Source organism: Dermacentor variabilis, unplaced genomic scaffold (assembly GCF_050947875.1).
Source record: "Dermacentor variabilis isolate Ectoservices unplaced genomic scaffold, ASM5094787v1 scaffold_12, whole genome shotgun sequence".
NCBI lineage: Eukaryota > Metazoa > Arthropoda > Arachnida > Ixodida > Ixodidae > Dermacentor > Dermacentor variabilis.
Window position 1 is genome coordinate 18530883 of NW_027460280.1, and position 24207 is coordinate 18555089.

Sequence of the window (24207 nt, forward strand, 5' to 3'; positions counted from 1 at the left end):
GCACTGGCGCTCCATGGAGCATAGCCATAGAGTGTGCATGTTCACCCTAACTTCATTCGTGGCTGTACTGACTAGCACCATTTCTACCTAAAAAATGTAGATGGCACTGGGGTAAAGCTTCTAAGAAAGTTTCATGGATACATGTACCCTGCCACCATCTCTGATAAGCGATGGCCATACTTCTTTTGCTCAAAAGCAGTTTGAGAGTGCTGCAGTACCATAGGCTAGCGCATAAGCCCCCTGAATAAACTAAAAACATCGGCATTCCTCCTCCATTTCGCCACTCACCCTCTCAGTTTCTCTTTTTGATTGTGCTGTGCAGCACCATGATTAAGAGCAACTTCCATGGCACTGGCGCAAGTCAAAACAAAATGCACAGTCGGCAGCGCACCATTCCACGAAAACAGTGCGAGTGCAACCATGTGACTCTGCTACACCAACGGGGAGGCGCATATAAGTCTCCAATCTCGCCTTCTGCCCGCACTTGTCGGCTCGGGTGGCAAGATAAAACAATGTCGCTAGCTTTATATCGTGTGAACACAACCAGGACGAATCTTTCTTCAACTGCAAGGCTTTTCTGTCAAGGAACTCTTATGGGTTTCCTTTGTAGCAGTTGCTACGTTTGAGTGGATGTCTCATTTTCCTTTTAATAATTCTCTCCACCTTGCAGGTTTCTGCAGAACTATTAGGGCAATCGCTTTCATACACCATACATGGGTGTCCTACATAACTCGTGCCAAAACATTTTAAATATGAGAGTGCCACGTAGCTGGACAGAACCAAGGTTTTGCTTGCCGTCGCTTGACAGAAGTCGGACTATGTTATTTATTTTGGCTTATTACATAATTAGTTATAATTAGTAAATTTCTCACATATTATCATCATCATCATCAGCCTGGTTACGCCCACTGCAGAGCAAAGGCCTCTCCCATACTTCTCCAACTACCCCTGTCATGTACTAATTGTGGCCATGTTGTCCCTGCAAACTTCTTAATCTCATCCGCCCACCTAACTTTCTGCCGCCCCCTGCTATGCTTCCCTTCCCTTGGGATCCAGTCCGTAACCCTTAATGACCATCGGTTACCTTCCCTCCTCATCACATGTCCTGCCCATGCCCATTTATTTTTCTTGATTTCAACTGAGATGTCATTAACTCACGTTTGTTCCCTCACCCAACCTGCTCTTTTCTTATGCCTTATCGTCACGCCCATCATTCTTCTTTCCATAGCTTGTTGCGTCGTTCTCAATTTAAGTGGGGACGCGGCTTGAAAATCACATTTTCAGTTTCTATAACCATTTTTCTAACTGATACCCAAATATCATCACTGTAAACCACTTAGAAGTGCTCTAAAAAATTAATTTTATCAGCCAAGGTGGCGAAAAATCTCGCGGAAATCAAGAGCAGCGTTTTTCAAGCCGGAATATCTCCGGAACGGCGCGGCTGAGCGCCGCCATCTTGGTCACATTGGAAAACTCATTTCTCCGAATCTGCCGCTTCAGCGATCTCCTCTATACAGAAACAAGCACACAAAAAGCAAATGATTAAAGATTGTGCCGGAGTCTGCTATTGGCTGCGCCCGCCACGTGACTCCAGCGCGGTTCGCCATTGTTCCGGCACTCGCGTCGTCTGCTCGGTTCTTCTCACCTTGCAAGTCTGGACGTCTCCACTTGCCGTAATCTCGACGTGTCAAAACGGGCGCTACATAGAAATCGCAGTAGCGTGGCCGATCCCTGCGCTTGTGGACGTTCCAGACTCGCGGCTAGGCATTCTGAGCATCGGCGACGCGGACTTCGCGACCAAGCTTCACGCGCGGAATCCTCGGACATGCGGCTAAGCCTTTCAGCACTCGGTGTTTCGGAATTAGTGATCAAGCACATCGCACACGCAGCCCTCGGACACGCGGCTAAACATTTCGCGCATAGGAAGTCTCCGACTCTGTGATCATGCACATCGCGCACGGACTTCTCAGACCCTCGCCTAGGCATTTCATGCATCGGCGCCTCCGACTGCGCGAATAAGCGCGTCGAGTGTCGACTCCTCAAGCCCGCGACTAGGCATTTCGCACGTCGACACCTTGGACTGCGCGGCTAGCTACTTTGCGCGTCGGCTCCTTGCATCTGCGGCTAGGCAGTTCGCACATCGGCACCTCGGACCGGTAACCAAGCATATTGGGCATTAACTCTATTATCATATTGTCACAATAGCTCGTAACAATATCTATCATACCACCCCTTCATAAAGAGAACCTCATCATGTGCTCTGTTCACTAGGCCCCTTGCACTGGCACAGACATCTGGCTGCAGAAGTGATCGAGGCATCATACAAAAGTAAACTTCTGGAAAGCACCTAGCAGCTGCATATTTATCACTGGCTCTCTGATCCTAAGTTCTACAGCCATTGTCAAGCAAAGATGACTTGAGAGACTGCTGGCACTCAGAGCCGTCATTCAGTAACGTGGTCAATTCTACAAAAAAAAAAAAAAAAAAATGCCTGACTGATTGTACTCCAGATGGCTATAAATCGGGCAGCCTGCGGGTACAGGCTGCCTGAATGTACACTGGAACGGTATATTCATGCCCACACAGAGTTCTGCCCCTCACTTGGTTTGAAACCTAGCCACCTTTGTAAAGCAGCAGCAGCAAAGAAGGCCCTATATAAAGGGGGGGGGGGGGGGGGGAGCACACCAGACCAGAGGCCACATGTACAACAAGCCCCACATCACAAAACACCCCAAAGACTACAAATTTGGTGCCTTTTATAGAACTGAGTACAGGTAAAACTTTGAGAGCCGTTTTCTCAAAATTGTTTTTCTGCCTTTCTGCTCAGTTTCTGGAACTCATTACTTTGTTACCATTTAAGATATTTTGACTCCGTTTATTTTGTCACATTCCTTGGGCTACAGTGCAGGTCGTGACATTCTGACTTTCTTTCTTAACCCTTTGTAAGTTTACGATATGACTATTCGTCTACTCCAAAAGTGGGCTTGATACGAAGGTAACATAAAATATGGCACTCCCAAATATTTGTGTTGCGAAAAAAAAAATGCAAGAATGTCACGACCTTCAGCACGCATTTAGCTACGCAGTCAATACTTAACAAGCCTTCTATCACGTTTAAGTTCCCCAGGCTCTCCAGAAAGTTAGAGGGAAAAAAATTGTGCTTAATAAGATTGAATAAAATGTTCTCAAGATATCGCTCTGCAACTTTTATGGAAGCATCAGGCAGACATTCTAGACATTTGTGCCAATTTTTATCAAAATCCATAAAGAAATAAGGACGTTGATTTTCAAAGCCACGTCCCCCCTTAAGTAGAACCCTTTTCGTAAGCCTCCAGGTTTCTGCCGCATACATGAGTACTAGTAAGACACAGCTGTTATACACTTTTCTCTTGATGGATAATGGCAACCTGCTGTTCATGAATTGAGAATGCCTGCGAAACGCACCCCAGCCCATTCTTATTCTTCTGATTATTTCAGTCTCATGATCCGGATCCGCGGTCACTACCTGTCCTAAGTAGAGTATTCCCTTACCACTTCCAGTGCCTCGCTACCTATCGTAAACTGCTGTTCTCTTCCGAGACTGTTACACATTACTTTAGTTTTCTGCAGATTAATTTTTAGACCCACCCTTCTGCTTTGCCTCTCCAGGTCAGTGAGCATGCATTGCAGTTGGTCCCCTGAGTTACTAAGCAAGGCACAGTCATCACCAAATCGCAAATTACTAAGGTATTCTCCATTAACTCTTATCCCAAATTTTTCCCTATCCAGGTCTCTGAATACCTCCTGTAAACACGCTGGGAATCGCATTGGAGAGATCGTATCTCCCTGTCTGACGCCTTTCTTTATTGGGATTTTGTTGCTTTCTTTATCGAGGACTACGATGGCTGTGGAGCCGCTATCGATATCTTTCAGTATTTTTACATACGGCTCGTCTACACCCTGATTCCGTAATGCCTCCATGACTGCTGAGGTTTCGGCTGAATCAAACGCTTTCTCGTAATCAATGAAAGCTATATGTAAGGGTTGGTTATATTCCGCACATTTCTCTATCGCCTGATTCATAGGGTGAATATGGTCTATTGTCGAGTAACCTTTACGGAATCCTGCCTCGTCCTTTGGTTGACAGAAGTCTAAGGTGTTCCTGATTCTATTTGCGATTACCTTAGCAAATAGTTTGTAGCCAACTGATAGTAAGCTGATCGGTCTCTAATTTTTCAAGTCTTTGGCGTCCCCTTTCTTATGGATTAGGATTATGTTAGCGTTCTTCCAAGATTCCGGTACGCTCGAGGTCATGATGCGTTGTGTATTTAGGGTGGCCAGTTTTTCTAGAACAATGTGCCCATCATCCTTCAACAAATCTGCTGTTACCTGATCCTCCCCAGCTGCCTTCCCCCTTTGCATAGCTCCCAAGGCTTTCTTTACTTCTTTGGGCGTTACTTGTGGGATTTCAAATTCCTCTAGACTATTCTCTCTTCCATTATCGTCGTGGGTGCCACTGGTACAGTATAAATCTCTCTAAACTCCTCAGCCACTTGAACTATCTCATCCATATTAGTAATGATATTGCCGGCTTTGGTCTCTTGACGCATACATCTGATTCTTGCCTATTCCTAGTTTCTTCTTCACTGCTTTTAGGCTTCCCCCATTCCTGAGAGCATGTTCAACTCTATCCATATTATACTTCCTTATGTCAGCTGTCTTACGCTTATTGATTAACTTAGAAAGTTCTGCCAATTCAATTCTAGCAGTAGGGTTAGAGGCTTTCATACATTGGCGTTTCTTGATCGGATCTTTCGTGTCCTGCGATAGCTTACTGGCATCCTGTCTAACGGAGTTACCACTGACTTCTATGGCACACTCCTTAATGATGCCCATAAGATTGTCGTTTATATCTTCAACACTAAGGTCCTCTTCCTGAGTTAAGGCCGAATACCTGTTCTGTAGCTTGATCTGGAATTCCTCTATTCTTCCTCTTACCGCTAACTCATTGATCGGCTTCTTATGTACCAGTTTCTTTCGTTCCCTCCTCAAGTCTAGGCTAATTCGAGTTTGTACCATCCTATGGTCACTGCAGCGCACCTTGCCGAGCACGTCCACATCTTGTATGATGCCAGGGTCAGCGCAGAGTGTAAAGTCTATTTCATTTCTCATCTTGCCATTCGGGCTCCTCCACGTCTACTTTCGGCTATCCCGCTTGCGGAAGAAGGTATTCATTATCTGCATATTATTCTGTCCTGCAAACTCTACTTATAACTCTCCCGTGCTCTTCCTAGAGCCTATGCCATATTCCCCCACTGACTTGTCTCCCGCCTGCTTCTTGCCTACCGTGGCATTGAAGTCGCCCATCAGTATAGTGTATTTTGTTTTGACTTTACCCATCGCCGATTCCACGTCTTCATAGAAGCTTTTGACTTCCTGGTCATCATGACTTGATGTAGAGACCTGTATGACCTTCAATTTGTCCCTGTTATTAAGTTTCACAATAAGACCTGCCACCCTCTCGTTAATGCTATAGAATGCCTGTATGTTACCAACTATATCCTTATTAATCAGGAATCCAACTCCTAGTTCTCGTCTCTCCGCTAAGCTCCGGTAACACAAGACGTGCCCGCATTTTAGCCCTGTATGTGCGTCTTTCATCCTCCTAACTTCACTGAGCCCTATTATATCCCATTTACTGCCCTCTAATTCCTCCTATAGCACTGCTAGACTTGCCTCACTAGATAACGTTCTAGCGTTAAACGTTGCCAGGTTCAGATTCCAGTAGCGGCCTGTCCGGAGCCAGGGATTCTTAGCACCCTCTGCTGCGTCACAGATCTGACCGCCGCCATGGTCAGTTGCTTCGCAGCTGCTGGGGACTGAGGGCCGGGGTTTGATTGTTGTATTTATATAGGAGGTTGTGGCCAAGTACTGCACCAGGGTGGCCAATCCTGCTCTGGTGAGAGAGTGCGTTACCGGTTCTGGTCACCGGGATCAGGCCGCACTCCAGGCCTGTTTGTGCAATTTTCTCAAAACACTTCTTTTTTTTCCCCCGGTGGAAAATAACGTGGCACTGGGATTTGAACCACGGTCCTCTTGGACTCGAGGCGGATGTTCTACCTCTACGCCACCATAATCGGAGCAAAATTGTCAATCAGGAAATTGGGGTAAAAATATTCCCGGTCCATCTTTCTGTTGCTTTATTCCGTCTGTTGATTTTTCCATCTGTTAAAGAGACGCCACAAAACACGTCAACAAGTGCCGCGCAGCACTTCTCGCTTGCTTCTTTTGGGCGTACAAAAAATTACTTGTTCACTGCATTCAGAAAGCTTTTTTTCAATGTTTGCAATGCAGTAGGTGGCATAGCTATCAATAAAGTCCATTTTATCCAAAAGGGGAAACATTGATGGCAACAGCAAAGTAGTAGGTGCACAAAGTAAGGTTCGTAGTTTTGTCTGCTGTGTACATTGTAAATTTGCTCGCTAATTAACAAGCTTGGTGTCGCGCGCACAGGCAAACATGAATTGATCTCGCTTGATGACTGCGAACACTAGCTGTCACAACACTGGCATAATGGAGAGTGCTGGCAGTAAGGAGTCGAAACTTTGCGCAGCCTCTCGCTTTAAAGGGACCCTGAAACGATTTTGACGATTTTGTACAAACTTACTGAGTCGTTGGGCTAGGTCATTCTGATTTCAATTACGCATCTAAGCAATCTGCGTAAAGCGTGCGATTTATTACAGTCGACTCTCGTTACAACAGACCCTGATAATCTGATGAAAGATGTTTGTTGTATACGAAGTCCATAATATCTGAAACGCCTCACTTCCGAAACTTTTGTCGCGATGTCTAAACTTTATTGTTAAGAGTGAGTAACATAACTTGCAAAGAAACATCGATTGTGATAGCAAATTAAGCGCGGTGAGCGCGGCAGCAGCAGCAAGCGAATTGACCTTCGTGCTTTCTGTCGCTTCAACGACAACTGAACATAGAAAGCACAGCACATACAACACTACCGGCACTAGGTGCATGTTGTCCACATTGCAGATCGCTTTCGAGATACGGCGCCCGCGAGGCCACGCACTTTGTCAACATAGCAGATCACTTTCAAGGTACGGCGCCCGCGCCGTAAGCAGCAGCCGCTGGAGTAGAACCTCTCTCTCTCTCACCTCGCCCCCTCTGTGCCTTGCGCATGCAATATTGAGCCGTGATTGTCAGCTGAGCCTTGAAAATCAGTTGTCAGCCCGTATCCTCACGGCAAAGCTACATTTTATAAGCCTGATTTTGACAAAAATTGCCGCTAATTTCGCCCGTTGTAGCGCGGTCTGTTAAAAGCAAACTTCATTGCATGAATAAAATAGAACAAACTAAGGTTGAAATACGGGGTATTATCATATTTACTCGATTCTAACGTGGCCCTCAATAGTAATGTGCAGCCCCCCCCCCCCCCCCTTTTTTTTTCAACCAAAAGAAAAGGGGGGGCAGGGGGAACGCTCTCGATTGTAATGTGTACCCGTTTGCCATGACCTAAAGAAAAAAGAGTTCTTTGCAGTACCGTGCACCTCATTCTTTCATACAGAAATGCAAGTTTCTCCCATTTGGAAAAGACTAAGATTTACTACCAATGCACTAAAGTTGCGATAAATTAAAAAAAGTGTAACAGTTTCACCCGAAAGGCGAAGCATCGATTACGATGGCAAATCAGTAGACAGCTATGTGAAAATTAAGGATAGTAGTTTTATTGGCCGTATAAACTTTCAAACATTTGCTTGCTAGCTAAATTAACAAGGGTGGTGTCGCGCGCACGAGCAAACAGGAACCCATCTCACCCACTGACCATGGAAACTCTTTTAAATGCTGGAGTGAGGAAGTGCGGTAGCAGGAGCGAGGGAATTGACCTTTGTGCGGCCTCTTGCTTCGATGCGAACAGGGTGGTGCGCCCAGATGCATACAGTCTTTTCTCCGTCGCAGATTGCTTTCAAGATAGAGGCCGCACGGCCACCACTTACGTAGCAACCGCCGGTGTAGAATGCCTCTCCTGTGTGCGCCAGTCCCCCACGCGTTTCTGGAACCCCGAACGCTTGTGACTCTGGATGGCAGCAGACGAGCGGAGTGGCTGCAGCGAGCGCATCGGACTGTTGGTATCCGATCAGCGCTAGGATCAACGTATTTGCGGCTGTCTCTTCATGCCACAAGATTACTACCACACTAGCAGTGGTGGTCCAACTGCGCCATTCTGCTACAATTCGACTTGCCTGCTCCTGGCTGCGCCCACTCAAGTGCCATTTGCGCCAACTGCGCAAAAGCGCGATATATTCTCATTTTTGCGGCAATGCAATGTTTTCAGTGCGGTTTGCAACTACAGTCAACAAATGATTTTCCGGACGCCCGACTTTTCGGACATGCCCATGATCGGACGCCTTCGCGCCGCTGCCATGGTAACGCATAGTCAATGTATAAGAATGTAGGAAATTTCTGATGCAAAAACTCTTCGCCGTCCCATTTTCCGGACCTTTTTCCATGATCGTAGATCCGAAACGGCATTAATCGAAGCCACCTCCGCCGCCATTTTTATTATCTCGCCGTTTAGAACAGGCGCTCTCGCACGCAGATCCACTGGCTGCCGCCCACTGCCGCGGCAACGGTGCGCTAGGCCACCGCAGCTAGGCCTACAGCTACTTCAACGTCCGCAACCAATCTTCTTGCTGTTCGGTGCCTTGTTTTTCATTAAAGCAATTCGTCGCTGTTAGCAATCACGTCGACTCCGTCTTTGTAATCCTCCCCCATGGCTTCAAAGCTCGGAAAGCATGACTCGTTTAAATAGTGCCGGCTTTTGAAAGTCAGCTTCTCCTTAATACAGCAGTGTTATGCGGTGAAGCGTACGCGAAGCATTGTTGCGGTGAAGCATTGCAAAAGTGGAAGGGGCAATTATCACGGCACACAGTATGTACTGTATTCCTTAATTACACATCCATGCACTCGCTATCACAGTGCGAGCACCGATAAGCCTAGTAAGTGTACTTGCAGGCCTTCAGAGCTATTTCGAACGTTTATGTGGTGATTTAAGCCCTTGGGGGCAGTAAAAGGCAGATTCGTTTTTTCGGACGTTTTCGCGGCCTCTAGGGAGTGCGAAAATCGGACGTTACGAATAGACTATACGAATAAATTTTGCCTATGCGACTATGCGACTCAATTATTTGCTACTCTGTTTTTGCATATTAAATGAAATATTCGGCTGAGGCCGATGCATTACACGTAGCCTAACCGGGGCACTCAGATGGTTTCGGGACAGGAACATCCGGGACAGAAACAGTTACATGGCTGAACCACAATCTGATTATGAGGCACGCCTGTATTGGTACAAGGGTCGTCCCGGTCATCAATTCTAATCGAAACAACTCTTATACCCGACGCCGACAAAGGGAACGGCGACGAAAGCAGCGCTCATGTGCGAAGGTATAGGGCCAATTAGCCACTGGAAAGCACGGAGATCGTATCATATACGTGTTCATGCACGCGGATTCATGCGTTTGCACATGCAGTTCGGAACCTTCTGCCAATCTGCAAGCTTCTATGCGCGATTGCAGTAGCTGCCGGCTTCGACAGTTGTCAAAAACACGTATACATGATCTCGGAACCGATCGCCGGTTAGCCACTCATACGAACATATTAGCGGCAAACTTTCCGTGATGACTTGTGGAAAGCTTGCCGGTCAAATCGGCTAACAGCCAATTTTCGCCTTGGCACACTGCCTCAGCCTAGTTGGGCCTAATCGGTAGCGCTACGAATGGTCAGCCGGGTATAGGTGAGAAAAATTACGGTTTTGCGCGGAATCGACTGATACCTATTCGCGGATGCCACACGACACACGGGAAGGCGACAATCTGCCTCGCAACGAAAGCGAGTGCACCATCTTTGCGACATAGCGGACAACGGTACTCATTTTGGCACTGTTCATAGACGCATAGTCTTGTCAAGCTTCTAGCATTGTTTTAGGCATGCTAATACACATTTTGTCCTGTGCGGTAAAGTCAATCAAAGCACATCGGTCATTTGGAATGCACATAGGACATTGGCCATCACTTTTTGTCTTGTGCACGCATAACGGCGCAAATCGTTCTGGCGCATTCGTAATTTTGTGCTGCCGTTGGCTTTGTGTCTTGCGTCACTCTTCACTTACTGATTGCACAGTAATAACAAGCTTTGCCAAATGGCTACAGATTACTGCCGTACTACTCCAAATGCTCCAAGAAGACAAATTTTTCTGCTCCATAACTGCTCCAGAATGACATTTTTCCTGCTCCAAAAATTGCTCCAAATCCTAAACTGGCTGGACCACCACTGCACTAGAGTTTAGTGTGTTTGGTATTCAAGTAAACTCAAGCGCAAGAGGACGGCATTTTACAGGATGCACGGAAGCGCAAACATGTATGGTCTGCACGGGGCAGCCTCCTAGTGACACAGAGCACAAACACAGAGCTAATATAGCAGTAACGAGGTGTATTCTGCTTTGCTACTGATGTGAATTGGTGTAAATCATGAACACATGTTTAAATGTTGAAAATGTTTTACACTTGGTTACAGAAATATTAGTTCTGTGTTTTGCTGGTTAAGCTCAGCACCACCAGGTGGCTGGACCGATCAGGCTGCTGACAGGCTCACATACCTCAACGCTAAACCTCCTTCATCACAGCGTTGGAGGGGTTTTAGTTTATGCCCCCACCCATCCGTCTCTCCTGTGGTTACCCGAATACTGGACATGCTTGGTGCTGCAACAGAACAATGCACGCTGCTTGGATAGCTCTCACTGGGGATAAATGACCAGGCGGCTAGTGAGGAGGTTGGAGAGGCTTCACACACTGGCTCCAAGACAACTGGAAGTAGACAATATGACGTCGCATCATGATGCAGTGCCACTGAAGGTGGAGCTTAGCCCTGATCACTCAGCAAACGAGCTAAAGAGAAAAAGCACAGCTAGGGAGGAGGGTAACTTGTATTCGTCCATAATTCTCTTAATATGAAACACTTCACTTACATTGTGGCGCAGATGTTTTAATGTAGCTGTACCCTACACATCTACAGAAGTTCTCCTGTTTCAAGGACCCTATAATTCATCTCCAGAATAGGGATTGTCGATTAATTATTTTATTACCGATTAATTCATCATTCTAACCTTTTATCAATTAATTGCTTTCGATGGGTTTTTCATAGAATAATTGATTAATCAAAATTTTTGCCAAGCACCCTAAATAGGTTGAAACACAGCTATCTGCTTTTGTAGGGCCCTGTTTTAATGCTTGAGAGTTGAAACCAAGTTAAAAATGCAAGTTAATAAAATTTTGATAAAGAATAAACTTGTTAGACTAAATATAGCTGGCATTAGTGGCTTTTGAAAAGGTAAAAAATTATGTTATAAAATGGAACTTCTTGGAAAACTAAACAATATACATGGCACTAGTGAATATCTGTACAGTAAAGTAATTAAGAAATTTTAAAAAATGGCAACAGTGAAAGGTGAAATCCAACCAAACTGTGCAAGAAATAACAATATGCGCAGGCGAAAAGAAAACTACTTGTCTAGGATTTTAAACAACATGCTCTTTTTTTACAGAGCAAGCGCATGTCACTTGGCTGGGATGTTTGGGTGATTGATTTATCAAAGAAAGCCAGCACCTTCTTTGAATGTGACCACACAACCACCATGCGAGATGCTTGGATGCTATAGATTAGCTGGAATTGACACGAGCTCCACTGCTGTGTAGAATACCTGCTCTAAACCAGCACACATGCTCTCCCACATCTTCAGTGGACTGGGAGTGGCACGACAATCAACAACTGGGTTTCTGTAACATGCCTGTGTGCCTTGAATTGCGAGGGCATTTCAAGCCTCCTGTTTCAGTCGGGACGGTGGCATGTGCAGTATGGAGGAAGAGAGGGGAAGCGATGGCTGGGGGCTCGCAAAAACGGTCGACAGTCGCTCTACAACAATTGTACACCCTTTGGGGTGTATATTTGCCACACAACAATAATCGTCATCCGTCTTGCTTGCGTTTCCTTTCTTGAAAACGCTGCAATTGCTACTTTCCGTTAAAAATGCTCTGTCATGCCGTTTGTGACTTGGAAATACCATGCTCGCAGCGTTTAATAAGGGAAATGCGGACAAGACGGATGACAATTGTTGTGGGGCAAGATACGACCCAAAGGGTGTAATTTTGCTTAAGAGTGTACCACAGCCATGCAGTCACTGTTCGTGTGCTGCCATTCCAGTGCGATTTCAAAATGTTCGTGCCACTCTTGTTGAACTCTTGATAACAAAACAGGCCTAATTGATTAAGTAGAATAAATTTAATGCGGACATCGATGAAGATTAATTGTGTTGCGGGATACAGTCGATTAATCATTCATTGATATTACCAACCCTACTCAAGAACTTAATTATGTGACCTCCAACATGAGCATGAAAACGAAACACGTTTAGCCACCAGCCATTTCTGTTTGCCCAGTCTTTGCACCCACAGCAGATTACCGCCAAGATGGGACCTGGGCCGAGTACGCGCTTAGCCGTGGGAACAGGGCCAGGCTAGTTGGTTTTCAATCGTTATATGGGCTTCAGTGCAAAACAAGAGTAAGCAGAAATAAGCGCTTGTCCTCATCTTTTTTCTCGTCCTTCCATCTTGTTTTGCACTGCGTTGCTTGTCAGTATTACAGGGGAAGACTGTGCTCAGCTGCGCCCACTGGATCGCATGACATGCAACATTGGGGACACTGAAGACTGTATCAGGCACGTACCCAAGGCCCCCTGCCCCCATCCCGAAATTAGGACGCATAACCCCCCCCCCCCCCCCGCCCCCCCCACACACACGCTCCCCGTCCACGCCACCACTTCTCAAACACATTCCTAAAGTGCCGCCAAATCAATGTTGAGACTTCGCAGCTATTCGGCGGTCAACATTTTGCTGCCTCTTTCACTCCTTTTGGGTAGTTATTGGGATCTACTGGGATGTGAAGGCCAGTTTCCTCATCAATTGGGTGCCCGCACGATTAACTCGAGATGCATTCAGTTGTCACCATCAATTCAACGGTCACATGCATCGCTGTTGGTTCGTTAGTTCAACCTTCTTTGTTTAGACTGATCTAGGGACCAAGAATGGGATTCGGTTCATGGTCAGCTGGTCTGTATGCACGTGGAACAAGCTGCGGCCGGAGAAAACTCCAATTGCGTTTAACTTTTCCTTTTGCTTCATTATTTCCTCGAGCGACTGCTCACTGAAACGCCGACAGATCCTCGAAACCATATGCCCATGATATGGGTTAGATAAGGTGGAAAATAAAATAACGCAAGGCAGCGTCCATCATCAAACTCTGCAATATCCTTTAAACTCATAGGCAATATGACTTTCACCCATTAACTCATCTGGTTTTTCCCTAATTGTACCGCTCTTTTCGTGCAATATTGCCAACTGGAAACAAGAGTTGCAAGGAGTTAAGAAATTAAGCAATTTACTAAGGGAGAGAACAGAGGCAACAGCCAAACAGGAAGGAAAAGCGAAGATTAATAAATTTACGCATTGTTTATAAAAAATTACCGACAATTACGTTACTTCCTAATGCGAAATTTGAGCGCAGCAAATAAGCTGTTTCACCTTTTCGATAGATTGAGGCAAAGAAATCGAGCAACACATGTATGCGCTATCACAGAATTTTTTTTTATATTTCCCGTACTCCTGGATCATCACGACGGCGGCGACGGTAAGCTTCTGCTTCGGCGGCATGCACCTCTGGATTCTGACGGCGACGGCGCTGGGCCTCTGCTCTGGCAGCTCGTTTAGCAGCAGCAGCAGCAGACGGAGGACTTCCATCGGTCGTCTCGCTCATGGCTCAGAAAGAACTGGCAGATAATTTCGCAGTGGCGAACGGCAGCGGCAATTTCGGCTCGGGCGGTGCACATATACAGATCCGCCGCCACCGATCTGGCTCTCTGATTGCCACCGCACAGGGCGAACGGCAGCGGCAATTTCGGCTCGGGCGGTGCACATATACAGATCCGCCGCCACCGATCTGGCTCTCTGATTGCCACCGCACAGGGGTTGCATTGGAGGAGGAGCGAAGAAAGGAATTAAGTTCGAGCCGGCGCTTTGACAACTGGAGACTCGCAGGAAGAGGGGGGAGGGGGGCGGCGTGTACACCCAGCGGCAAACGATGGGGGCAGAAGCGCGCGCAGCAAGCGGACAACACGATAAAGGGAGGAGGGAAGAGATAGCAGCGACTGACTGATGCCGCTGACGCCGATAGTGAGTCAACCCCAGATGCGGAGTTGGTTTCAGGGACAACGCCGCCGATGCCGACACGTTATCTTGACTCTCTAGCGGCGTCAGCGGCATCCAGCGGTATCAGTCGGTCGCTGCTAGCGCTGGGGGGATGAAAGGGGGGCGGAGCTGGTTACGAGGCCGACGACGACGCGAAACCCAGGAACGGACGCCAAAGAGCTGCGCTCTAAAATATTTATGGATCAACATTTTTTTATTTAACTAAGGAGTAGAGAAAACGCCGCCGGAAGTGGAGAACAATTTCGTGTGTACTGAATGACGCGCTTATACAGTTATCATTCAAGCCGCCTGATGTAGCCTCTTCTCTGCTGTGCTTATATATATATATATATATATATATATATATATATATATATATATAGATATAGGTGTCTTTCTAACCTTCCGCTGTGTGCGCAGTACGTTTAGAATCCCAGCGTCCTGCGCCCTACACGGTTGTGTGGGACTAGCGGCTATGCATCGTAACGTAACTTCCCAAATAAATATACGACTCGGTTGTGGCACTTGCTAGAGCAGTAAATGAGGGATCCAAAAGAACTTATGATTGTTTCTCTATGATTCTTCCAGAGCGAATTCAACAAATGCTACTATAGTCGGCTACAGCTTAAGTCCACCAGCCACTGTTCCTCCTGCAAATAATTCGTACTTCAAACTTTTCCTGTTACCCAAATAAGGTGGTAACCACAAAAATAAAATTATTAACGCTTAATTTTATACCTTTTCCCTTGCCTATTACAGTAAACTCTCAGTTGTACGAACGTCAGTTTTATCGAATATTTCAGAATAACGAACTTTTTAAAAATCCCCGGCAGTTTTCTTATAGATTCTATGCAAAAATGTTTCACTTAAACGAATTTTGGAACAGTCAATATTTCAGTTTAACGAACTCACTCAGGACCAAGGCTTGTTTTTACGATCAGAACTGATGCCCGCACTCATCAAGCTGCCGCTCCTGCGGCAATGTAACGTCGCTGGCGCTACAGCGTCCCTGGGACAAAGCGGCGGCGCGGAAAACGAACGGCAACAAGGCATGGCCTCCGAGATCGCCCGCACAAAACTTGCAAGCATGTAATCTTGGAGGCCATGAACAAAGTAACATCGCTGGCGCTTACAACACCACCAGAGCAAAGCGGCGATCTGTCACACGACAAACCACGTGGTGTGTGTTTTTTTCCAACCGGCTAGTCGTGGCACGGTCGTAGTCTTTTTCGAAGAAGACAAAGAAGAGACGAAGAAGAGGCAACTGCCGAGCCAGTTTCAAGCCCTATAACTCTAGCTGAGGTTGTGGGTACATTGGAAAGTGGAGAGACTTTGTGCCTCAACAGCAAGCTGTTCCAGAAGAAGTGTACAAAAACATTGACTCTTTGGACAGTTTGTTACTTCCTGTGCTTTAAAAGTACAAGTGCAGAAGAAGATTACAGATTTTTTTTTCTAAGTGAGAAAGGCAGCATTATAACTGTTATGAACCTTGTACTCGTTGATATTGTTGCAGGAAGAAAGCAGGCCCACGAGTGTAAAATAATGTATATTTACAACTGAGGTTAATGGCGTTCAGGCAACTGCCAGACTTCGTCTTCCTCTCGTCCAATACAACTTCTTCCTTCCCTTCACCGTAACATCATGTACAAATTCCATTTCATACATTTCTAACGTTATGGATGCCATGTCTTTTGCTCCATGAATTTCACTTCAAACTTTGACTCTGTATGTCATGTCTTATGTTGGTCTAGTGAATATTCAGTTCAGTGAACTTTCAGTTAATTGAACTATTTCCTTCGGTCCCTTGAAGTTCACTCAAGTGAGAGTTCACTGTATAGGGGAATGGCGAAAGCCTAATTCTTTATTCAACTGAAATAACATGGTTGCTTCGCTGCAACTATTTGTCAAGTTTCACTTCAGTTGGCAGTGAAGTTTCATGAGTAAAATGGTTTCAGCAGTGAAATGAACTGCACCGCAGACTTTTGAAGAGTGAGATGCCCAGACTCCATACACTTTGTCCATGTCTGTTGCACACCTCATTGCTTCCGCCGATGAAAAGACACTTCAAGAACAGCAGACGCTCCGGAGGTATCAAGTACGACGCTATTTTGAAAAGGCCGCATGACGGTGATTTAATCTGCTTCTGTGATTGGCTGGCGGAGTAACAGATCTCCACGCGGTCCGTGTGTCTTTGTTGCCAACTGCTGTTTATGTTCTACCAAGGTAATCTTTATTTTACGCTTTTGGTTCTTTACATGTTCTTGGCACTGTTCTTCCTGCGCTTTCCCGCGCGAGTCCATTTGACATGGTTCCTTGTTTGCCAAGTAAAGGAGAGGTGTATCGCATAGGCGTAGCTGTAAAAGATACCTTATTTCATTTCTCTTTTGTGGGTTTACTTTTTTATGGTGAATGGTGGGCGTTATTCACATTTCTACTAGTAAAGGTACCCCCCCCCCCCCCCCCCCCCCCCCCCCCCCCCCCCCCCCCCCCCCCCCCCGGAAAACAATCCTGGGTACGTGCCTGCTGTGCGTGTCGAGCCACCATCCTTCCCAGCTCACCCTTGCACGCTTTCCCTCACACCCTCTGCATACGGTGCACAGGACGCTATACAGTATTATCACACTAGGATATTTACGGAAAATTGCAGAGACTGCGATGATTCGCCTGGAGTGTCCATTTGGATTTCAGTCCCACCAACTTTTACAATTTTAGATTAAAATGTCTGATTTTAAAGCTTGTTTGTGATTGTATTGTCTACAACAATTTACTATTTTTCATTTGCGCGTACTTTAGGGAAATACTTGTTCTTTAATAACGCAAGTACTACAGTCGATGAGATATTTCGTAGTCTATCATTCAGACCTGTTGATTACACCTACCTGTTGACATTGTCAGCTTACAAAGCCATTGTATAATGGCAACCAAAATTTCTGCCATGTTTCATGAATATTTCAGGAAATACACTTCTAAACATTTGTGGCGCTGATAATTTTTGCTTTTACTATTTAGCAGGGTGCTTGCGGCAGTGCCATTGCAGAACAGTCTGCGAATCAAATAAACTGTCAATGAATTGAGTAATCAAACAATCCTCAGCATGTTTCACCAGATTTTAGTAATTTTTTGGGTATGGCTGCAGTATTTTTCAAGTTCAAAGGTACGCAGATTTGTAATGAAATGTTGGAACATGAATAACTCTAGGCATTGTTTCCATAAAAAATAAATGTTCATTGCTGTGTATGTTTGCTGCATGTATATTGATACTGTGTGCATGCATTAAGTGCTCATTGCATGCACGGTATTATAACTACCGAGGTGGAGTGCAGCTCATACTTAAAATGAGAACTCCCAAGTGTGCTGGATGACTCGTCTCATAAGCTCACTTCAAGAGCTGTGTCGTCACTTAAAAAAGACTTCATATAATGTCTTAACTCTTGGTAACTGTTATGGGGGCTTCCTTAATATATTTTGTGCTGGCTCACTTCTTTGCACTACTATATTTAAGGACATTGACCATTGAATGCTCCCATTACTGAAAGCAGTCATCAGTTGCTTGAAATTTTCAGGAAATGTAATAGTGATGCTATATCAGTTAATATTGGCATTTTGAATTTTGCACACAAGCAGCAGTAAGCGGATGCTTCATTGGGAAATTCATGGCCAGACCTTTTATGTGACCAAATTTGAAAAATGAAACAATTGCAAAATGCAACAGGCACAGATCTGTGTTGAACTTGTGTATTGTGCGGCAGCAAATCTTGCCAATATACATGTACTGCTGTGTGCCCTCCCTTGTGTAAGGGCCTTTTTAGGTGGAATCCACCATAGGTGAGCAAAGTGCACCATTGTGGCCCAGTTGATGTTTAGCTCCTGGCCATGTAATGTTGCCAGTGCTGCTCAGAACCCTCCGGTTACCCCCATTGTGTAGCATGAGGCCTTCGTTCAATTTTTTTAGTGCAGAATATCGTGAAATGATGGGATTCACCCAAGCCACTTGTTTGATTCACAGCCATCGATGAGGCATGTGGATGTGCAAGCTGTTAAACTTTTATTACATCGTTCAAGTATGAGACTGGCAAGAGCAAGGTGTGTCAGTCAAGATTGATTCTCATCATTTTTACTTTCCACAATGAAAGTATTCAGAAATAGCCTAGCATTTTTCATCAGTGTTAGCATTTGCTTCGTGTACTTGCTATTGAGCCATTTTGATCCCTGCATTGCCAAAAAGAACCTGGCTTAAGCAAGGTGTGTTATTCAAGATTATTTCACAAAATTCGATAATTTTCCATGCCAGATGCATTCAAAAAGTAACTTACCACTGTACTTTATTACACAGTTGACGTGTGCATCCAAGTATTGCAAATGGGCCTGTATTGCATTATTTACGTTCTCACTTGCCCTGTTGTAACATTCATTACTTGCAACAGAGTTGGGTGTACAAGTATTATGGTTTTAATTTTGCAGGGATTGCCGGGTGGTGCGTGATCCACAGACGCTCAAATCGAAAGGTTACGGCTTTGTGTCATTCGTCAAGAAAGCGGTTAGTGTCTTTTATGTCCATCACCTGATATATTTCAGCTAGTGTTTGTGCATAGACTACTTCAGCATGTGCTGTGGTATTACATGTGTCCAGAAGCCTCAAGACTGTTACCTCACTGTTGACCTGCTCACTGAGTAACTGTCAGTTTAAGGGCGTAATGCAGTGCAAAAAATTTGGAGGACGCTGAAGCTTCATCTTTAAGAGTAGAACGCAGTAGCATTCAGAGATCCTGTGACTGCTTGCACTTTCCGGTAATAGCAGCTTTGTAACCGTAATGTTTATCAGGAAACAGTGGCAGCAAACGCTATGCACGAAGGCGAGTTTTCTGTTAGAAACGCGGCCTCTTGAGTTGGCCACGAATGGGTGGAGGCAAGCGCCATCTGAATGGTGGTGTTGCAAGGAACAGAGCTAGAAACACTTGGAAAGTGGTTTATGTTTGAGTTGCCGCCTAACAGAATTCCTTTTTCCGTATATTCAAATTAATTCGATGCTATCATTTCTGTAGGTAAGTCATACTTTACCATTTTTCAGACGCATTTTGCTTTCAGAAATTCAATTAGTTCAGTAACGTCATGCACTACGTGAAGGGCCTGCGGGTTTCAGAATGATTTTCGTACACAAGTAGGTCATCGCTGTACACGGGAAGCCGATGCCGGATTTTCTGCAACATGGTGCCCTCAACGCTGTCACGTTGAAACAACCACGTTGGCATGCCTGTGTGTCTTTCATCATTGTTGGGTCTTGGCACTGCATTATGTCCTTAAGGTAGTACCAACTAGCCCAACATGTCCCCCTGCAATAACAGCCCAGTGTTTACAGCAAGTTACGGCAGATGAGTTGACTTTAGGCTGCTGTTTGTCTTGCGCGGTCTCTGTTGTGCCGTGAATCTTAATTCACAGTTATGCAAGGTTGTAGAGGAGAGCATGCGCTCAAAATAGCATATATATACAGTATATATAAGTTTTCCGTAACATTTATAGGTTGTCTGGGTAGGTAACATAATTCTAGAGCTGAAGCTGGATTATTCGAAGATGCGGATATTAGTAGCACGAGAAATATAAACTCATGTTCAGTTCAGTTCATTAAAAAAATTCGTAAATTAACTTCTTAATTACTTTACAACACACATTGCAATTTACAAATTGTAGCCGGCGAGTTTGCAAGACGCATTCAAGTGAATCTCCAGAATGACACAGGTTTCAAGGTATTATTTCCCAAAGTGTGGGACTTTGTGTGCACACCTTGGGCCATGCTGGTATTCTATAACATCTCTTGGAGGGAGGCACACTGCCACAGGGGTTCTTGTTATGGAGCATGCTTTCTTTCTGGGCAGGACGCCGAGAATGCAATTGGAACCATGAATGGCCAATGGCTTGGCAGTCGAGCCATCCGAACCAACTGGGCAACACGTAAACCTCCCGCCAACAGAACTCAGGCCGAAGGTGAGCTTTGAGCAGGCCCTGGATTGGGTCCGGCATTGCAAAATAATAGCTGTGTTTTTCACTCTCCCTTTTCCTCTGTTTATTATTTTTAATCTGGTTGCTTTTAATTGCAGTCGACATAACCACAAGCACAAAGCCCCTGACCTTTGATGAAGTCTACAATCAGTCCAGTCCTACAAACTGCACAGTGTACTGCGGTGGCATCACGCAGGGGTTGTCAGGTAGGTTGCGCCTGGATTTGCATGTAAGAGAGCATCTGGTTGCAAAATGACAGTTTCTATTCTTGCTTTCAGAGGAACTAATGCAGAAGACATTTAGCAGCTATGGCGCCATACAGGAGATCCGAGTTTTTAAAGACAAGGGATATGCTTTCATCAGGTACGCTTTTGAGTGATGATGTGTGACACATAAGCAGACGTTAAGAAGCAAGCACAGAACACATTTGCTATGCCCATATAGGAGCAGCTAGGTTTTCCCTGAATTTGAGCTTGCAGAGAAAGCAAATGACCAGTATCATCTGGTGAAGCCAAATAAAACAATAACCAATGCAACAATTCAGTGCATTCTTTGCCACTGCAGGCTGAATTGTTTGTTAGGGCAGGAAAATTGTTTTACTGAAACATTAGTAAGGTGCTTAGAATATTTGCATGGCGACTCGATGTTGAAAAGTACATTTACACATAGAAACGTTTCTCCGAGCAAACCAAACAGAGCTACATATGCGTAACAGGAACTGCACAGTTGCACTAACACTAGCTATGCCCAGACAATGGAGAGATGCAGTATGGACTGACAGACGACTGAGCTTCAGCTTCAGATCGTGTGCAGCTGAGAAGTTTCAAGCCAACGACAGTGGAAGGCTAGTCTCATCGCTGTTGCCATAGAGCAATGACAGCTCCCATGCTCAGCCATCAGCAACAGTTTCTGGTGGTGCCAAATGTTTCATTTTTTTTTTTTTTTTTTTTTTCTGCGTGGCAAATTAAATTTTTCAGCTTAGAATTCCTTCGTCAAATTTTGTTGAAGCGGGAACGGCAAAGAAAAAGTGTTTGTTGTAGTGAGCAATATTTATACGTTGACTCCTTGGAACGCTGAAGGGGAGGCAAAAATTATTTGTTGTACCGGAAATTTCGTTGAAGCGGCGTTCAGCTGTACAGTCGGACCCAACTGTATCAAACCCGTTTATGTAGAATTATTCTATATATCGAACAATTTCTTGACAAGGTACAGTTACAATGAGTATATATAGAAAAAATTCCATTTACATCGAACAAAAATAGCAGCGACTCCTGATATATCGAACGTCAAGCGGCGGAAAAATGGCCCCAGAAGCTGGCTTTCCCATGTGGTGGTGGGGAAACCCAGTACAAGTGAAGAACCACTTGTACTTGGCCATGCGTACGCATCAGGCGCCATGAGCACCGGGTCGCGAGTTGGCCGCTTTACCCCCAATCGTGCTGAGGGTGCTCCTCGGAACCTTGCACGCTGCGGGGACATCCGACTTCTCATCACGTTCGACCCGATTTACGATTTCGAGCTTCACGACGAAAGGCAAATTTTGCCGCTTCATCACGGCAACACTGCGGGACAAGGCGCAAACACAATGAACCAGAAAAGCAATGACACAATTCGCACTTTCGCCATCTTGCACGACGATGGCACAAGAGCCTTTGATTGTCTGTCTGAGCAAGCGCTGCGGGCGGGCCAGGATAATTTTCTTGCAGGGGGGTGTCGACGGCTCGCCAGAGGCAGCGCGGTCACGGTAGGGAGAGCAGTTAGATGGAGCGCTGCCGCCGGGTTTCCCCGCTACTGCGAGGGAAAGCAAACTTCTGGGGGCATTTTCCCGCCGCTTGAGATTCAATATATCAAGAGTCGCTGCTATTTTTGTTAGACGTAAGCGTAATTTTTTCTATATATACTCACTGTAACTATACCGCGACCATAAATTGTTCGACTAGTCGGGTTCGACTGTATTTCATGCGAAACTAAGCTAATTCCATGAATAAAGTGATTTTATAAATGGTATGTGCTTTTGTGACATCCAATGATTTACCATGCTTATATCGAATTCTGCTCTATATTGAACTGATGGGCGTTTTCTTGCGAGTTCGATATAGCCGGGTTCGACTGTACTCGCAGAGAACTTTCTGTGGCAATGAAGGGAAAGCTAGAGTGCAGAGTGCATACAAGAGCGCTTCTGAAAGAAAGTTCCACATTCTCATCCTCATTAGTTTTAAGCTGGGGAAGGAGAAACATAACTTGATACACGAAAATTTCGGCAGAACCCATCTAATGATGACTCTCAACATTAGTGCGTTGAACATTCATCAATTTAGCGACACAACGTACCGTATTTACTCAAATCTAGGCAGGCCCCGATTCTAAGCCGACCCCCAAAGGTTTAAATTAAAAAAAAAAACTTGCCTCGAATGTAGGTCGAACAAAACATAGAAGACAGCATTCACAAAACGAAGACGGCATTTATTGAATATGAATATGCCGAGCTCATTCCACATCAGCATCATTGCTGGGGTCCGGTAAATGCCATCCTCATTGCGCTGCAAGCTAAAGCAACTTCCGTTGCCCCCCTCCAATGATGGATGTTTTTCTCAGCGATGCCGAAGACCCACCCGGCTTGAACGTTTGACGCTGCCTGTGTGGCTAGCACAACTTTTCGTTTGAAAGTAGCACATAGTGGCATTGCCTGTTTGGTGCCATTACGATCGCACCACGCTAGACCACTCAAGCCATGCCGCACGCCAATACAACACAGGTCAAAATGGTCAGGTCGCTTGTGTACTTCAGTTGGCTACTGGTGCAGCTAGCAGCGGCTGCGATACTAACTTTTCCCGATGGCGCATTTTTTATGATCCTGAAATCTAAGCCAACCATACAGTTTGGTATATTATTATTTGGAGAAAAAATGAACTATCGGCCTAGATAAGAACAAGTACGCTGCTGCCACTTTCGAAACGAGTTATGTATGAGCCATGTACTGCAAGGGGCATAGAGTTTCTAAATAAATACCCTAGAGAAATCTGGCACTAGTGTCTACGGGGGGCTCTCCTGAGCGTTGCCTCAACCTACATGGGAATGATGGGGAGTACAGGCTTCGGATTGACTTCGATCTTTAGACTAGCGGGGTTTGCTTGCGGCGCAGTAAACGAAGCTATACTCAAATATCGCATAAAATATAATCTTATTTTGCAGTATCTTATATAATGTAGAACACGCTATGTAAACTTTGTATGATTTTGAGATTGAAGCATGGTTTACTATGGCTTATCACCAGAGCACACCAGGGTATGCATTCTTGTGCGATTCTTTTCCCGATTTAAGGGGGGACGCGGGGATCAGATCGCGAAAATCGCAAAAAAGATCGATTTTTGGCAACGACGCGTTTCGGTATCTGCAATGCCTAATCTACATTGTATCAAAATGGTTTGACCGAAAACGCACTAAAAGTGCCCGAAAAAAATTAATTTATCAGTGCGTAGGGCGAGAAAACAGCTTTAAATAGCGTAAAATCACCGCAGTTCGCGGAGCCCTAACTAGTCTTTCCCGCCACCGAACGCCGCCATCTTGGTATCGTTCGAAAGCTCGAAGTTTCGCCATTCTGTTTCTGAATTCTTCGGTCGTCGCCATCTTGTAATAAACACACAAACACAAATGAAGCGCGTGTCTGCTAGAGGTGGTCACACAGGCCCTGCGATGAAAGCGGGCCTCCGATTGGTTGCCGTACTGAAAGGCGTCTCGCCATTGGTTGCTGCTGCAGCAGCGGCCAAGCTGGCAACCACAGCGGACCGCAGTTGTCTGCTTTGAAAACCACGCCGGCGTCTTTCTTCGTTTGACACTCGCAGAATTCGGATTTATGAAAGCTCCCAGGTCAGTGATGGATCGTCGCTCGTTCGAAAAGAACTTTTAAATGAAGCATGCCTTCAGAAAA

The 24207-nt window shown here is 45.4% G+C and overlaps 1 protein-coding gene across 5 annotated transcripts in view; it reads left to right on the plus strand.

Moving 5' to 3' along the window:
* LOC142566292 (nucleolysin TIAR-like) overlaps window positions 1–24207 on the plus strand; it is a 256354-nt gene that overhangs the window by 140042 nt on the left and 92105 nt on the right. For all 5 annotated transcript variants that reach the window (XM_075677186.1, XM_075677187.1, XM_075677189.1 and 2 more), the window contains 4 exons: window positions 18747–18822; window positions 20156–20264; window positions 20378–20485; window positions 20558–20642. In XM_075677186.1, coding sequence (XP_075533301.1) covers window positions 18747–18822; window positions 20156–20264; window positions 20378–20485; window positions 20558–20642 — 378 coding nt within the window. The remainder of the gene's footprint in view (window positions 1–18746; window positions 18823–20155; window positions 20265–20377; window positions 20486–20557; window positions 20643–24207) is intronic.